The 17,395-nt window shown below is 47.6% G+C and overlaps 5 protein-coding genes across 5 annotated transcripts; 4 read left to right on the forward strand and 1 right to left on the reverse strand.

Annotated features, from left to right (window-relative positions):
* Window positions 1–1,041: 1,041 nt before the first annotated feature.
* AtWU_10161 (homoserine O-acetyltransferase) lies at window positions 1,042–3,011 on the forward strand (the record flags this gene model as incomplete). The annotated part of the gene is made up of 9 exons (XM_035505266.1): window positions 1,042–1,198; window positions 1,251–1,270; window positions 1,324–1,360; window positions 1,412–1,438; window positions 1,492–1,532; window positions 1,922–2,260; window positions 2,319–2,373; window positions 2,555–2,659; window positions 2,719–3,011. The coding sequence occupies 9 exons, from the start codon at window positions 1,042–1,044 to the stop codon at window positions 3,009–3,011; spliced, it is 1,074 nt and encodes a 357-aa protein (XP_035361159.1).
* A 491-nt stretch (window positions 3,012–3,502) lies between these two features.
* On the forward strand, window positions 3,503–4,260 carry AtWU_10162 (homoserine O-acetyltransferase; the record flags this gene model as incomplete). Its single annotated transcript, XM_035505267.1, has 2 exons — window positions 3,503–3,512; window positions 3,605–4,260. The coding sequence occupies 2 exons, from the start codon at window positions 3,503–3,505 to the stop codon at window positions 4,258–4,260; spliced, it is 666 nt and encodes a 221-aa protein (XP_035361160.1).
* Window positions 4,261–7,415: 3,155 nt separating this feature from the next.
* On the forward strand, window positions 7,416–8,027 carry AtWU_10163 (similar to An17g00600; the record flags this gene model as incomplete). The annotated part of the gene is made up of 1 exon (XM_035505268.1): window positions 7,416–8,027. One exon carries the CDS (start codon window positions 7,416–7,418, stop codon window positions 8,025–8,027), a length of 612 nt encoding a protein of 203 aa, XP_035361161.1.
* A 2,584-nt stretch (window positions 8,028–10,611) lies between these two features.
* On the forward strand, window positions 10,612–12,591 carry AtWU_10164 (FAD dependent oxidoreductase family protein; the record flags this gene model as incomplete). Its single annotated transcript, XM_035505269.1, has 3 exons — window positions 10,612–11,229; window positions 11,939–12,161; window positions 12,536–12,591. The coding sequence occupies 3 exons, from the start codon at window positions 10,612–10,614 to the stop codon at window positions 12,589–12,591; spliced, it is 897 nt and encodes a 298-aa protein (XP_035361162.1).
* Window positions 12,592–14,452: 1,861 nt separating this feature from the next.
* AtWU_10165 (uncharacterized protein) lies at window positions 14,453–15,801 on the reverse strand (the record flags this gene model as incomplete). The annotated part of the gene is made up of 2 exons (XM_035505270.1): window positions 14,453–15,697; window positions 15,748–15,801. 2 exons carry the CDS (start codon window positions 15,799–15,801, stop codon window positions 14,453–14,455), a joined length of 1,299 nt encoding a protein of 432 aa, XP_035361163.1.
* Window positions 15,802–17,395: the final 1,594 nt, after the last annotated feature.

Below are 17,395 nucleotides of genomic sequence, written 5' to 3' on the forward strand. Positions count from 1 at the left end.
ATCGACTGTGCACATGTTTGTCCGTAGCCAGCTACTGTTTCCAAGTTTCCTATGCCTAGTTGGTCATAGATTGGTGTACATATCCACCCGTGTGCGCACCAACTTGAAGCCGTTCTTTTGCCCCACTAAGTGCAACGAACCGGTCGTCTGCCTCAGCTGGCTAACAATGTGGAATCACTTCATGTCCGGCGACCAGTGGTGCTCTCATTATGTGGGCTCCTAGGTCCACGGCCGAGAATCATTGTGCCTTATGGCAGCCTTCGGAATTGTAGGCTAGATTCTGGATGCGCCCACAAAAATTCTCTTGTCACCAGACATGCCCCTTTCTTTCAGAGAAAAACTTGTGTAAGTATCTGCGACTGCAGATCTACCTAAGCCCAATTCTAGGCCTGGAGAAGACTATGGGTAAATTGAAAGAGAACGGAGAGAACAAGAAAAGGGAGAGACATCAGAGACTGGAAAGGAAGCTAGGCCCCGTGACAGGGCGCTAGGCTCATTATAGGACCGGGATCAAGCCATCCCGTTGTGGGCTTCCCACTAAACTATCCATCGACAATCCAACTAAAAGTGCATCTAGTTCCTTGCTCCTGCTTTAGCCCTCGATGCGATTCACCCGTGCTTACTGTGGGACCTAAGGCTAGATATACCTCTTGCCTAATTGGTTATGCCATGTCTTGACTTCATTTAATCGGCGCATGGCTGTTGCTGTCCAACCCGAACTCCGAGGCAATCAGTATTATTGTGAGTGGTGATCCTTTCCCTTCCGGCCGAGTAGCTGGCGACAACATGGCAGCATCCTTGTACTTACTCCCTCACACAGGCCAATCAAACACTTGAGGCACCCCTGTTAATTCAACCTCATCCTCCACAGAAGTCTGGAACATAAACCCTACCAGCATGACCCTGGTTAGTTAGGCGAATGCAATGGGCCGCTTCTCTTGCTCCAAAGTTGGTCTAAACCGACATATAATATAAGAAAATGCCGCACTTTAATCGCGACCGAGGCTTCTTGAGCACTGGCCGTCGTTGCAAGGTCTCGAGATGCTGCCGCGATCGCTGGGAAAGGGTACGTCCTTCACAGGGCAGCAAACGACGGTGCTTGGGATTGGGGTAGCATTTATGGCATTTACCTCGGCCGTAATTGCCCTTCGCGTCTATGTAAGGACACTTTTGCTGCGCGCGTGGGGAGCTGATGACGGTGAGCCGAATACCGTACCCATGTCCTCCCATGTTCACTAACAGACATGCAGTCCTTATGGTAATCGGAACTGTAAGCATACAGCGACGGCCCAATGCTCCATCAGGTGTTGACCTTTCAATCAGATCTTAACATACGGTCTCTCCATCGCATCGATTGTGGGTAGGTCCAAGCACGTAAAGACTTCGGTAATTGAGTTATTAACCGTGGCAGCCGCATATTATGGCGTTGGAAAACACTGTACGCCATTTACTAGTCCTCTTGAACTTACCTCCTTCTAATGTGAAATTAAGATTCAGATGTTCCTATCGAAGATCGGGTCCCTATGTTCAAGGCAAGTTATAGGGATACGCTACAGCCACACCAGCCAGGCTGCCTCCACATACTAGCCTACGCTTATGCCACACCCTCCACCTACCTTACCTGCCACTTTATGTATGTCGCCATCTGTGCGAGAATTTGTCGCCTAAGGCATCTACATGGCGTCTCAGGCATTATATTGGTCAATCGGCTGCTAGATCGGGTCCCCAGCAGGATTCGAAATAGATGGGAAGGTGAAGTGTTTCTGTATCCACAGAAAACAAGCCTTGCCTTATACATTAGGCAGAAGGTGTGGCATGAGCGAAGACTGGTATATGGAGGCAGCCTGGCCGGTGTGGTGGTGGCAGCTCACAAGTTATAACCCCAGGCCTAGGAAGAGTATGCCCTGCTGACTATAATCAGTGTATATGGGCTACACGCCTCCTCTACGTGCTGGGATTGTGTTTCATCAAGCTATCTCTCCTATGGTTCTATCTCCGACTTGAAACACGACGTTTCATGCTATGGCTTGTGTACTCCGTTATCTTCATAGTTCTGGGAGTATCGATCTCAAGCTTCTTCGTTGATACAATCTCCTGCATACCACCTTCTAAATTTTGGAATTCGGCCAAGTCAGGACATTGCATGTCAACGGCGTCCCAGCAGAAGTTCTATGAAGTTAATGGCATCCTCGTCATTGTCATGGATATTCTCATCTGGGCTGTTCCCATTCCGATGCTATGGCGTGTTCGTATCTCTTTGGTAAGTACAAAGATACTCTTCCCTACTCTTTTGCTACCTACTGATCATCATCTTGCAGCGAAAGAAGATTGCAGTATTGGGAGTTTTTAGTGTAGGCCTTTTGTCTATAGCTGGTACGTTGTCCGTTCTGTCATTGATGTTTTTCTTTCCTCTCACTCTTTGGTCTCACTCCTTCCACTCGTTCTCTCTCTCTTTCTCTTCGCTTTCCCCTCCCGCTTGCCCCTCTCCTTTCCACTATCCTTTTTTATTCTTCTTTTTTTTCTTTTAAAACCATTTTCTGATTAACCAATGCAGCTGCTTGCGTGAGATATCACACAGTCTTGCAACTAGCCAACAATCCAGACGAAACATACGTGCTGGCTGCCTCACTTAATTGGTGTGGCATCGAAGCCTACGTCGGTACGTACCCTTTCCCGTCCCTAACGCCTCAGGCCTAGGACTGAATATTATACCTATAGCCATATTCTGCGGCTCCACTCCAGCATTATATGTCTTTGTGAAGCGCTACCTCCCACAAATGCTGGGGCCGTCCTACGCGCATAATCGAACCTACTCAGGACAGAGCAATGCGAAGAGATTCAGCGCGCCATTCCGCGCAGTCTCCCGCCAGCGCATGAGCGAAAGCCGGCTAGGAGAGAGCCAAGATGCATTACATGATGGCGATGGCATTATGCTTAAGACAGACATCCACTGGGAGGTCACTGATATAGATGCTGAAGGTCGACTGGACCCGCACCATGTAAATATCTGAAGATTTGATCACTATAACTAGAGCAGCAGATGAAATCCAAGTGAGGAACTTGCGACTGTTGTAGATGCGGCACGTTTGTTAGAAAATGTGACAATCGCAGGCTCAAAGTGGAAAGATTTCAGACCCACCGGACTAGTGAAATCCGTCACCGTCTCTTCGTCGTCTGCATCGCTACGGTTCACTGCATATTCTTTCTTCATGTGCTTCTCCCCCCTCCTCTTGGCAGGGACTCCTCGAGTCGGTTAGAGCCGCCTGTCACTGCACTCCGCCGTCTGTCCCACGGAACGTTGTTCCATCGTCTTTCCCAATTACTATACCTTTTTCCGACCTCTAAACAATTACCTGCAATCACCAAATACATCTCTATCTAACCGCATGCATCCGCAATGCATCCGACTCTTCCGCCGAAAATAGGAAAATAGAAACCGAAGCCTGATATCATAATCAAATCTAGCCCAATTCTCCCGTTACCTGGCATCCCCGCCATCACCATGAATTCCTGTTAGTCAATCCACTCCCAGACCTCCCTCTCATCCCGAGTTATTAGCTTCGGTGGGTCATGAAAAGTATTCCGGTTTTTAACAAGCCATCAGTCTTCTATTCCACCAAGCACGCCAAGACATCATACTACCACATCCCCTCCACCCTCAACTTAGAAGACGTCCAACAAATCTTCCACAACCACTCTACCTTGGCACATATATTCTGGCCCCAATTAGTAAACGATCCAGAAAACCTTCTTTTCGAAAACCAAATCGGTCCTAGTACCACGGAAATCCAAATCCGCCCAGCATCAGGTTCCGGTCCCGGCCCTTCCGGGACAAAATGCAAAGCTAGCATAACTTCTCACCACGAGGCCAGAGAGATCGTCGTCGCCGAGGAAATGCCTCTTGGGCTACGGATGACGCTGGTTTATAGGGTTTCTGACGAGCCTCCGCAGGGTATCTCGGCAGAAGAGGGTGATGGCCTGCTTGCGTTGGCTGACTCGCAGCCTTCTACGTCGCTCTCGGGCACTGGGTCACGAATAGGGATGTATCTGCAGGTGGAGAGATCAGTAATTGCACCGAGACCTCTGTCGATGCTGGTCAAGACGACAGACGGGCCGATCGTCAAGACGAAGAATCTGTTGTTCGTTTTAGATGAGTTAGGAAACGGGAAGGAGTTGGATGCTGCGTTGGATGCTCTGAATGAACTGAGAGGTTCGGATGATGAAGGGGACGAGGTGTTGGAGAAGTATAAGGCGGATTGAGATGCATACAGCCACATACTCTTAGAACTTTGGACTAGCCGCTACTATAATCAGACCTTAGTAGAATCAATCATTGTTTTCCTGCTGTGCCTGCTACAAACTCCTATTAGGGGTCGGTGAGCTCATAGAGCCACTTTATTAACTGTAAAATCAGATATCCCGATGTGTGCATCTGCACCAACCCCGTCCCTCAATCAGAGCCAGGGCTTTTCGCATTCAACACAACCCCTTTCCCATCCCATGCAAGGTGAAGAAAGATAGTGATAGAGGTAGTAAAGACCAATACATGAATACCAACATGAACTGGCAAAGCAGCATCATCAGGCAGGGATAAGAATGAAGCCCTATCACCTCTTTCTAAAGATTCACCGTACCTGAATAGGTATATAAATACTGCTATTTTTCTTCAAAGCTTCTTCTTCTTTTCTTCTAATACCCTGATCTTCCTGGCCTTGCTACATCTATAACACAAACAACTAAGCATCTTGATAATATCAGGAATATGATCATACTCAAAATACTGAACATGTATATACTTTATTAGTTTTATAGCCTCAAGAGAACTACTATAATCATATAATTTTTGACAGGAAGTTTAAGATAGATCCTGTGTTGCTTATTTTAATACATTCTTTAAATCACATATCTTTCTACCAGAGTGGAACATGTTCCAAAGCTATAAAATATATTAAGATCTACAAGCTTAATAAAGACACAAGCGCCGGTCACTGTATTAATATTATTTACTAATAATACTATATATCATGAACTAGAAGACTGGTAGAGGTCCATATCTGTTATCCTAAATCAGACAAATAATTCTCATAGACTATCCCTTCAGAGATATAGAAGACAAACAGTCCTACAAATAGGAATACAAGACATGTCTTCTTATAAAAGGGGCTTAATCCTATCAAAGTAGAAGTCACCTACATTCTCCCCATTGTCTCTGTGTAAGAAAGCTGGACATTCCAAAACCCAGTTATCTTTGAAAACACTGGAGATATTTCAGGTCATGCAGAACAATCCGTCCTAGAACATTCAAGTGGTCAAGCGAAGTAAGAGACACACCTTGTGAATAGTGAACTTCCAGAGGACAATATCAGCCCACATGCAGAGCTGAGCAAAGAAGACAAGAACATTGCTACTATCAACTTTCTCAGTGAACTCTGGGACATTGTGGCACATGACAACCAGTGGAGAGACGAAGAACTGAGAAAGTCTCTATGTAATATTTTTCTAACTTAAATCAGAAGAAACATGATAACAGTAATAGCTTATGCTATTTCCCACTGAGAATACCATAATGGTGAAAGGCGAAGAATGGGAGGTATATGTCGCAAGCCACGCTATCGGCACTGGGCCATGGTGGTCCAACGATATTCCCATTTTACTGGTCCCGGTATACACGGTAACATGCGCCCGTTCAATGATCCAGATGCAATCGTAAGTTTTCTGATTTTAACTATTCACCAGCAGCCGTGTACGCCCGATTGTTGAGACCCCTCCCTGGACAGAGGACGAGCGGTTGCTCTGCAGCCGGGAGTTTGTCACCAAGCACATCCTTAGTAAGGAGGTAGTACATGACACGAATATCATTTCTTATCGCTTGACGAAAATAGTACTGCAGCGGCTTATGATCCGCCGAACGCAGGGCTCTGCGCTGCCGATTGGGTCCACTAATAAGAGATCGGAGCTGATATCCCCCCCCCGCCTTTATACTAATCCATGAATAGTCACGCCTGTTGATTTCATGGTCTCCGTTTGCACATCTAACGATTAAAGCAAGCCTGCCTATCATTTTGGTAGCAGACGGGATGGTCTCATCTAGGCCTTCTGTCTCTGGCTTCTACTATGCACGAAATATCAGATAGTGGAAAATATAACCCTTGAGTGATGTCACTGATCAGGCAACGCGCAAAGACACCCATTGTGGAATTTCACTGACTCCGAGACTGACCATACATACGATATCCACCGTTTCTGATACTAGCAGCAACCGAAATATACTGCACATCTAATTGGGCTACAAGCTCAGAAGTAATGCGCCCAATTACCCCCTGTATCTCATCTTCCCGTCTTCAATCGCAATGTCATGGGTGACGCAAGCTGGAGTTGCTGCTACAAGTCATCGTTTCTAAGAAAGAGAACACCAAGAATGCCGACCACCGAAATACTGATGTAACAAGGAAAATGATCCAACACATGTTAAAGATTCGCCATGAAGCTACAATGCCTTCAGAATCACCCAACACCTTAGAGAGAAGGGTAGCACTGTATATCTGCTTCAGCGGTAGAAGATGCCGGTGATACTACAGCGAGACAACGCAAGAGGGCCAAGAGAGGAGTAGATATCTCGAAAATGCTGGACAACCGCGCTTTCGAGTCAAGCGCATATCAGATCGCAGAGAATCTCCAGTGGTCGTTCGATACCAGAACGGATGCGAAATGATATTCTCATCCAACCAATAAGGGAGGACTATGAGAGGATTGCAATGCATGAAAAGTAATTAAATATCCAGAAGTATCAATTCAATGATCATGAGGAGGCCTGCGTGAACCTGTGTATTATTAATCAGGCGAACCCCCGAATGAAGGGCATGCAGCGCGGGCAAGAGCTAAAATTCTGGCAGCTGGTCTGTATAAATCATGTGGCCGAAATTATGAGACTCGGTTTGCTAGCTGGAGCCATCATTGCTGATGTTGTAGGCGTCGGCATGACTTGGCAGGCCATCGCATTCCTTTTATATGATCATTGAACAGGAAATATCCCCAATCTTCTTCCTTGAACCGACTCCCTTGGTTGGGAAGAGGGGCTAATGATAAATTCATAACTCGATCTCGGCTATGGAAATGACATAGTATACTTACTAGTTACTATGTCATTATGGCTTACCGTCGGAACTTGCACGGCCACTAGGGGCTTTTGGCAGATACTGATGAACCGCTACCATTTCAATTTCACAAGGTTGTCGCCGGGGTCAAGGTTCCGAAAGGCTGTAACACAATGAAGTAATGCATCGTGTCAAGTCTAATAAATGCCTATAGTCTGTCCCGCAGATAACATGTTTCAGAGACTGAGTTTCCATCGCGAAAAGCAAGGTCATACTTCGAAATCCTTTCTGACGATGCCTTGGAATAAATCTAAAGCAACAATGCGTTCAAAGTGGTTCTCCCAGGAGGAGATTGGTCCAGGGTCAAAGATAAAGCTAAATAACGAATGGGTCGTCCAGGAGGCTATCAGCGAGCACACCTTCCAACACGACCACGATGACTACCTCGCTAGGGTTGGGCCCGCTTGGACAGCCATACGCCTTCTTGTTGAGAAGAAAGGTTCGCGCACCAAGGCGTATATGCGCATCTATAAGCAGATAATGAACAGGGGCACGGAAGCCGAGTCGGCCAGGATGCGAGCTCGGCAAGCTAATACGTCGTGGTGTCCCGTTGAGCTAAAGGTGTACAGGTCACTTCCGAAGAAGAGGCCTCTCATTGTACCGCGTCTCTTAGAAGAAAGAGTGACCAAGCAAGACGAAAGTGGTTCCGTGCCAGGAGGCTTCCTGATGTACATTGTGTATGAGATTGTGCCCGGGGTGCAGCTCGGGGACTACCGGGGAGCTAACGTCTTCTGGGCCTTGGATCGACCTGAGAGGGATCTTATCCGGGAGAGATTCAAAGAGGGGCGCATGAAGCTCTATCCGTGGGGCTTCGACCCGTATCCTGGGAAGGCTCGAAATCTTGTCTGGCACGCGCCCACGTCCACCTTGTAAGTCAACTGGAAAACCTCGTACTCCATTTACTATCTCACATGCTGACCAGTTTAACTATGGTTCAAGTACTTCGTTGGGTGGTTCTTGGCCTACGAAGGCATCGAGAACAAGAACTGGACGCCGAAGTTCTGGCAGGGGTGGGACCTGGTCCGTCCTCCTAAGGGGTGCGATGGTAGGGGGACTCCGGATGAAACTTGGGTTTGGTAGCTTCTAGAAAGTCGCGTATCTGGCATGGTAGATTTTATTCAATGCAGACTGGCTTTCGCGGTTATATTTGCCCCTTTGTGCTTCGTAGTGGTCAATCCTTAGAACCCATCGTTTCCAATACCGCCGTAATAATATTCTAATTATTTGCTAAATTATAACTCGTCAAGAGGCGGATGGAAGGGACAAGTGGGTATATAGGTAAGTATTTGCTTCGCTACTACTATATATTCCACGCTTATACAAAACCCAGGCGTCACATATACATTGTGTAGACGGAAATTTCATATCCCGCCATCTAGGTCTATGCCCATACCACAATACTGCCAAGCCCTTGCTTTTATGCCTCATTCCCAGCGGTTCTGCATTTTCAGATCAATTAGAACGAGGAGAGTAGGCTAGGGAGAGAAGATAGTTCAAGGGGGACAGAAATTAGCTTGATACGAGGATTCTTCTTGCATTTCTTCTCAAAACCTACTCAAAGCCAAAAAGGCACACTGGCCTAACTTTATGCAGGCGGTTGAACAGCAATATCTCATGCCAATGGATAACGTCTGTCGTCAACCTCCAGGAACCACTGTCGGTACTCCACCATAGCCTGTCCTATGAGCTGGTTAAATCAACCCTGGACTCCATGCTCATCTCCCACATAAACCTTTTCGCATCCGACGCAACCCCGGCCCTGTTCACCATTCTTACATGGATGTAGACAACTTAGCGTGTCCTTCCGGCTGCGCGCCCACTATCGGTTGAGATGCTAACTTAGGTGTTATACCTCAGATTACGAGCGACACAACGTGACGTACTATCTCTGGGGACGGATATTTGTGTATACATATATATATCACCTTTTAATAGTATTACACAAGGTTTGTAGTCATATCTCAGTCCTGTTTAACTAATATAGGACAGCCTGGGACGAATAAGAAAAATAAAATAAATGGGAAGTATCCTAGGATAGTATGCTTTATATATACAGACCCTGTATCATGCTACCAAGCTGATAACAAGCCTGACCCCCGGGGTACTCTGAGCCAATATGGCTTCACAAAAACCCTCGAGAGATCTTACCGTAAGTCAGTCAGCATGGCATGAGACTTCACGCCGGAAGTCAAAAACCTGAACAACGTCTTTCGTCACTGTCCAGGAGCCACTGTCGATATACACTCATAGCACGGGCTATGAGCAGGGTTGATGTGTGTGACGAGCATGGAGTCCAGGGTTGGTTTCTTGTCAGTACAGCTTACATGCGAGAAAGTTCCGGTAATTATGATCCAGGTTGCTGCTGCATCTCTCGTTGCGGCTGGGGAGCAAAGGCCTTCTGGGTCAAGCCATGATACTCTGGTCTTGGATTAGACTCATGCATGTCTCAAAAAGCAGTTCTTGTTGCTTCGTACTCTCTGTCCCGAACAACAGAAGCAAGACCTCATGGTCAATGCTCAGTTTGGCATCTTGTCCTGCTTCCCTTGATCACCCAGGCGCGAAATCTGCTACAATAAATAGCATCCCAGCGGTCCGACATGCTACATATCGGGTAGTCCCAGTGATTGACTGGGTCTTTCTCTTCAGCAGGTGCTAATGATACGAAATATACTACATATGTCAGGGAAGATAAGTGGCCTGATGAAGGTATTGTTAATGCAGCTTTTATCGAGCGTCTCGATGCACTGGCTTCTTTCTTCGGATGAAAGTTATATGTAAATACATACTCACGAAGATAGAGATCTTCGGAACTGGCTGAACAAAGAACATTCTCTTTGCTAACCTTGGACGCACGGTCATCACTCTTCAACCACAGATTACAATATGAGGGTTATAAATATGGGATGCAGCGTTGTCCGTCGATTTCCAGTGGTGTATGGGTGTCCTGCCCAGAGACAAGCAATTGCAAATCGTAAATAGGCCCGTATGATGCAATGGCTCTAATGGTTCCAAAAAGGGCAAATCATAGCATCGGTGTCGGCTTCATCACTTGATGATAGCAACGAAGAAGAATACCAATTAATCTTAATCACTAATGTTGTCTATAGCATTCGTGGCGTGAACTCACTGAAGCATAAAATTAGCTATGTCAAAATTAACGCAACCCACTTTATTCAATCATGCCAACGTCAATACAAGAAGATACCTTACAAGAATGTATAGTGGTAAAGATTAGCGCATTGTAATTGTTCACTCGTCAGTAAGTCTATGTGCTATGTATGACCTCTGTGCGCATAATAAGCCAGTCATTACTACATCATCTGCAAGTGTACTAGCTTTTAAATATCTGCTGTGTGACATCTTTCTAGCTTTTCCAGTTTATTTCTGCTGATCTCTCATCACTACCATCATCCTCATCACAATTACCACTCATCGCTCATCACCCTCACCATCCAAAATGCGATTCTGGTCCTGGCTTCGGGGTGAGCCCAGATGCGAATACTACTACAAAAAACGTCTTGAGGAGATTCAATACCATATTGGCTATGACACCCCAAGAGACCAAATAAAGAAATGGATAAACGAGTACAATGAAGAGGAAACACTGGGGTTTGCCATTCTACAGCGCCAGCGTCGTCTAGAGAATGAGAAACAGATGGCGGGGGCGCGACAAGAGCAACAGCAATTCCGGCGACGACGGTGCAAGCAGTGCCAGTATCAGAAGGAGATGTGCAGTGCCTGCCATGAAGCGATGCAGACAGCAGATGTCCCGCCGCCCTACTTGAGCCGATGCCCAGAGGATCTCGAACTAAATCTGGCCAAGCTGCGCGAAGAGCTTTGGAAGAGTAGGGCTCGCTTGGAGGCAATAAGCCAAAAGCTCACGGATAGTAGGAGTTGGTGGGCCTTATATGCTATGGTTCCACGCTGGCGTCGAAACGACGCTGGCCGGACGTTCAAGTGGGTTGAAGGCCGGATGAGTTGTGCTGATCGGGGAGGTTGCTGTGGCCGTACCTGTGGATGCTGCGAGGAGGTTCTGTTGGAATATCAACGGCCAAAGTGGAGGGACTCGGGAAAGGTACGCATCAAGGTGCATAGTCATTGCACGGCAGAGTGTGCTTGCTGTATTCAATTCCGGGGGTTCTATACTCCCCACCCTGCTCTCCCTGCTATATGTTCCTAGGTATTTGAGTGAATCCAATACAACTCACATACATATGCCTGACCGAGCCTGCCGTGTATATGTTAGCTATATAGGTACTTCACCGTCTGGAGCAAAGAATATGTATGGCTCAGAACGCCGTCGAGTTTCTCAACTTCGCTGTAGACACATGTAAACCACGAAGAGCGTACGCTACGACGTCGGAAGGTCGTCGTCATAGCTGATGGCAACTAAAAAGCAAAGCAAAGTAAATCGCAGTCTTACAAAGGTAAGTATAAAAGAGTGGCGTATCATAACATACTTTTCCCTTCGGTTTTGCGTACCTTCCCTGCTGACTCTGTGTCGCTAGGTTGGCAGGTACTTGGGTATAGCATGGGTGCTTTCCATTTACAGACCGTACCTTCCTCAAATATCAATGACTTGCTCGACGGCAGCCAAAACATCTTCTTAGACTTCGAATCCCCTCTCTTTTCTTCTCTTCTCTCTTCTTCTTCTCGAAATCAGTCGCTCGTTTGACAACGCTCGTTACACACAGCATTAAGTCACTCTTTGCGATATCACTCTTATCCACTCGTTCTTTACCCCACACTCACTTTTATATAGCTTTTTGTCTTTCTTTTTATAGATAGTTATTATGGCTGAGGCGGTAGATGCCGACGCCACACTTTCGTTTTGGCAGAAGCTAGACCCCAGCCACGCTAGGTGGCTGTTCCTCGCGTTCATCGTGGTCGTGATTTGCCACGTCGTTTCCGGTGCGGTGAGGCTCTATTTAGAGCTATTGATCAAGCGCCACCACATCGAGAAGCTAAGTGCAATGGCCCCATCACGGTGGCGTGACGTGGAAATGGGTAGGAATGAGGAAGAGGGGGATGGGAGGGAGAGGAGGGGCGGAGGAGGGGGCGGAGGAGGAAGTGGAGGAGGAAGCGGAGGGGGAAGCGGAGGGGGAAGCGGAGGAGGAAGTTGAAGGGGGGAAGGGGAGGAAGAGGAGGATAGGGGAGAGAAGAGGGGGTTTTGGTTGGGTTTACGAGGTGGGTGTGGCGGGAGGGTGGGAGGGTCCTCTCTCTATAGAACCATGCTGGCCGTTTGTCTAGGACTGACCGTTTCACAATGATCCGCATCGACCTGACGAGTTTGCGCCGATGAAGCTCGGCGTATACACCATGATCAAACTGTGAGGTGAAAGGGGCCCTTTCTTTCTGATATATACTAACTGTTGCTATAGGACGTTTTAAGTCTTTAGATATCGCCTTGACGAATACGACACGACGAGTTTTATAGACGCTCAGGGGGACGTCGGACGGTGGAGAGAGGGAAGAGAGCGAGTTGAGTGAGTTGAGTGAGTTGAGTGAGTAGAGTGAGTTGAGTGAGTTGAGTGAGTTGAGTGAGTTGAGTGAGTAGAGAAATCCCCCAATATTAACTTCATACTGAATTCGCCTTGCAATAGCAACCTCCGAAAGCGTGACTAAGTGTCATTGTCTTTGTGGGCTCAGGATGATGGCTTAAAGAGGAGGGATCATGGTTGGGCGGAAGAAGGAAAGTGATAAGGGGAGGTGGATTGATGCGAAAGCGCATGTGAGATGGAAGGAAATATGAAGTGAGATGGAGAGGGGGATGAGGACGATGGAAGAGAAGAAAGTGGCAAAGACCTGGGAAGGCAGGGTCAACATTGTGTTTGGTGGTAATTGGACGTTTTGTATGTACATGCATCCATCCTCTCTGGAGCACAGAATACCTGCACAACATGGCCACCAGTAAAGGCCAGGTGGATTTTAATAAGACGGAATTACAATGTACTACGCATCGGCATAGATTTGAAGGCGCAACCGCCAACCTCGACCAATAAATTCTACCCTCTAGATTCTATCCTCTAGGTGCGACAATTTTTGCTGCTCTCTCTGTTTTCGTTAGTGCTCTTCTACTCCTTTCCCACATATCAACTTCATCCCCATAATCAACAACAGATAGGTACAAAACTACATATTCAGAGGCTCTTCTTAGTCCTGGTCCGTCATATCAAGGCTCCCTCGCCATAGATCTCGAGAGCCGCATGGACATCTCCCTCGATTGATTGAAGGCCTATGATCCTTGTTGCATCCGCTAGTGCTAAAGCCATTGCAAGTGACTGCTGTAACAACCATGCTTAAAGGAAGTTTCATGAGTAACAGGCCCAAGCCGACGACCGCGGACATGAGATAGAAGACTGTGGATCTCATACATTTGTAATAGAATGAAATTGCTTCTCTGGACTGTGATGTTCGCCCATGAGAAAGATACACAAGCCCACAAGCTCACAACTAGCTGACACACGTGGTCTGCTCGTCAGGAGGGATTGTTTACTGTACTTTCTATATTTGGGAGGTATGTATGAGGGGTTTTTAAAGTTGATACTATCATACAAAGGGGCATCATGTTTGGGATTATCATGGAGTATGATAGTACTACTAGATGGCTGGTAGGCTAGGCTTACTTACTTACCTAATATATGATATTGACGTGAAAGCACTGTGCATAAGATCTCAGCCCTGTGAAAGATATTACTAGTCATGTTATGCATTAAGTTATGAGAAATGCATATTCTCGTTTCAGACATGGAGTATCGACTTACAGTAGGGAAGACGTTGAGTCTCATGTATGTTATTCAAATATCATCAATTATTTACAATTATATCTTTATATCTTCCGGCTCGGGTGGATCATATATAGTTACTTCGTACTTTGGGAAAAAGATACATCATATGTCAATTGCCTAGCTTGTCCGGAGCATTCAATTCATTAGTAACAGTATTTCTATAGGAATAAGGCTGCATATAATTGATTGACAGGTGATGTATTGTATGGCTATTATGCATAAGGCTAATTAATTGCATGGTCTAGATACATGTCACCGAAACCAAATGCCAAGGCGCTGACTGGAAGAACAGACAGGTCTAATATGGATAAGTATGAGAAGATTGTATTGTAGATATATGTCAGGAATGTGAGGGTGAGCGATGCTACACAGCAACACCGGATCTCTCTCTAAATCTTGAAACAAGATAGTAATTGTAAAAGAATAATGTCGTATTGTCACCGAAAATCGTAACAAATATGTGTAAATAAAGCCATCCAGGGCCAAGAAGTATCTGTCCTATCTATATCATCAATAGGTTCCTACCGGCGGGACAACGTTCACGGGTTTGCGCTTCGAGAAGAGGTTCTTCAGTCTGCGGAAGACTGTTTTCTCATTGGTGGGCACGTCCTCGGTTCCTCGAGATCTGAGCTTCCGGCTTGTTGCCTTGCTCATTGTTGACCAGGAGGTTTTCAGTCTTGAGGTATTAGACCCGGGGCGAAGATTGGAAACGTTGTCCGTTGACTCAGTGTAGACTGGGAGGTGTGGCGTGCTGGCATTAGCAATGGTGCCCGTTCTCATCTTGGCCATCACCGCCTGCTGGATGTTCATGTCGCGTTCGGTTTCTTCTGCAGCGCTGAGGACGTGCGCTAGGCCGCTGCTGTCGATGATGATCCCGGGGTGTTGCTCGCTTGCTTCAACGGTGGAAGAGCCCAGGTCCAGCGGATCGGTGTACTCTGGAGGATGGACGGTTGGGGCTTCCGAATCAGCGACTCCACCGTGGCTGTTCGATGATGGTTCCACAGGCTTTCCGAGACCTGGTGTAATATTGCTGGGGACTGAGTGGGGTGAATGGAAGCTAGGAACCCCGGTGGACATGAGTGTAGTCTCGGGGTCCAGAAAGACTTCAACGTCATCTTCGCTAACAGCGTCCACATGATTACCATCCTCATTCGGATGAGGTCCGGACTCAGAGCCGTCGAGGAAGGCCTTGACACTCTGACTCCTATCCCTACCCTCCTTTCCCGAGCCCATTGCTTGGCTACCATAGCCTGCTCGGCTAGGCGGGGCACTCGAGGACTGCGTTCCATCGCTAGCGAGGGCTGAGTGGGAGGATGTCGCTCGTCCCGATTCGAGACTATCGCACTTGAGGTGTTGGCTGGTCTGGGAACGGAGAACCCTCATAGCCTGCATACTGGACTGCTGGGTCAAGGCGACCCCGGAATCGTATTTGTCCTTCAGGGCTGCCACATCGGCTCCCACTTTTGGAAACACATACATGGAGTCAATCTGAGGCGCCGTGGACGGTTCGTGCATCGTCGTATTGGTTGTGACCGCGCGAGAGCGCTTGCTAGGCCCCGACGGCTGGCCTTTCGGGTTCCTGGATACGAGTAATGAACAGGCATTTCTAAGCTGTGCTTCTAGGTCGGTAGGGATTTTCGGTCGGTCGATTAACGGCGATGATGGCTGATAGGTGCCAGGGCTATCAACAAATTCCAAGTCACGGGTGGGTTGGTTATGGGCAAGCTGGTTTTGCTGGGTTATCAAAGTTGGTTTCTAGCTTCACATTAGGCGGCGGCCGTGAGGCAATCTGAGGTAATACACACCTGTGACCCGAACAGAAAAGAAAAGGAGGTGCGTCGCTTCGTGCTGAACTCCATCGTGGCTGATGTTTGCAATTATGACGAAACAAGAGGCGTTCGGTCCGGAAAGGGATCAGCTGGATAGACTGCAGGGAAGACTGTGGCGACGCCAGCCAATGTAGGAGAACGCAATGGTGCGTCGACAATCGACTCGTGATATGGAGGGCAGCGATACAAAGGAAACAAATCCGGTCGCTGGGCTACCAGTCCCAGGGAAACGGACCAAAATCGGCGATACTCAAGATCAGCCCAGATCAATTCCTCAGCCAAAGAATAGCTCGAAGAGGCAGGTGCTCTTCAGGAACTTCTGGGATGGAATGTGGGGAGCGATTCGAGGAATGCTGTCGAGATCAAGGAAAGGAGGGGTGAGGACCGATTTGAAGGTCAGGGGAAGAAAAGCCACCGGAAATTATGAGAGACGAGAGGTAACAAGGTGACTCAGGAGCAATGGACCAGTCCATCTGCTAGGTACACCACCTCCAATATTCAATCGCAAGGAGTAATTATAATGCAACCGCGGCGCTGGGGACACCGGCTGTCTCAACGAGGGACCAAAGAATGAAATATCATGGACGAGAAAACCAGAGAGTAAAAGGAACGAGCGTGGTTGGTGCGATGAGGCCGTCAGCTAGGGAAGAGAAAGCAGGAAGGAAAAGAGGAGGCCCTGCAGAGAGCAAGCCTCTGTCACACGGCATCACGGGGCTACTGCAGGCCTGAAAACCTCGCCGTCTGATTGCCTCGTAGTGGCCTCGGACTTAATCTTGCAGTGCACTATTGTCGATGATGCAGCCAGTCCGGCTGCCATTCGCTAGGGGTGAAACCGGCCAAGGAGGGGTAGCAAAGCAGGCCATGCAGTGGTCGATGCGTCTGAGATGATGATGTCCGCACTTTTCCATTTCTAATGGTAGCCAGTGCTGATCAGAGCATCCAGAGAAGCTGTGGGTTGTTCACCCCATCAGACTCGAGGTCTGAACGAACCAAGTCATCTCCCAATGCGAGGGTATAGAGTCTCACACGAATCAACTGAGTGTGACAGCATGGCTGTTGCACCAAACGAAAGACTTCCCTTGTCCAACGGTTTCGCAAGGGGCCGTTGGAGTGGAAAGAAGGGATGAATCAAGGGGCTGTACGAGGTTTTCGTGGAATGACCGATCGGGTAGCAAGAATGAGATCCATCACATAGGGCAATCCTAGCGGGACTGCAGCAACTTCTGATAGGCAGTTCTCCGCTGCCTTTCCTGCTGGGAAGAGTCGATCGAAACGCCCTGTTTTGTACTTAAGTTACCACCACCGTCATACAGCAGCCATGCGGAGACGCTGTCGGACCCTGAATATGATCGATATCATGGCATGAGACGAAATCAGTATCCCGAACTCAAGGATTTCCATATTGACCCATTCGCCCGTAACTCAAGTCCCAGAAGCTGTGACATCTCCACAATGTTGACCCAAAGTATGACACAAAGTAACTCAGGGTGACATCGAAAAGGCAGCAATTTGGTCGTTGATGTGTTCAATTTCCTGGCGTGTTCGTGACGGTGTCACCTTCAAGAGGCCTCGGGTTGATTTTCATATCAGGCCAAGCGTAGTTAGTTCTCTTGTTAATGTCAGC

The sequence above is a fragment of the Aspergillus tubingensis genome, assembly GCF_013340325.1.
Source record: "Aspergillus tubingensis WU-2223L DNA, scaffold_12, whole genome shotgun sequence".
Taxonomy (NCBI): Eukaryota; Fungi; Ascomycota; class Eurotiomycetes; order Eurotiales; family Aspergillaceae; genus Aspergillus; species Aspergillus tubingensis.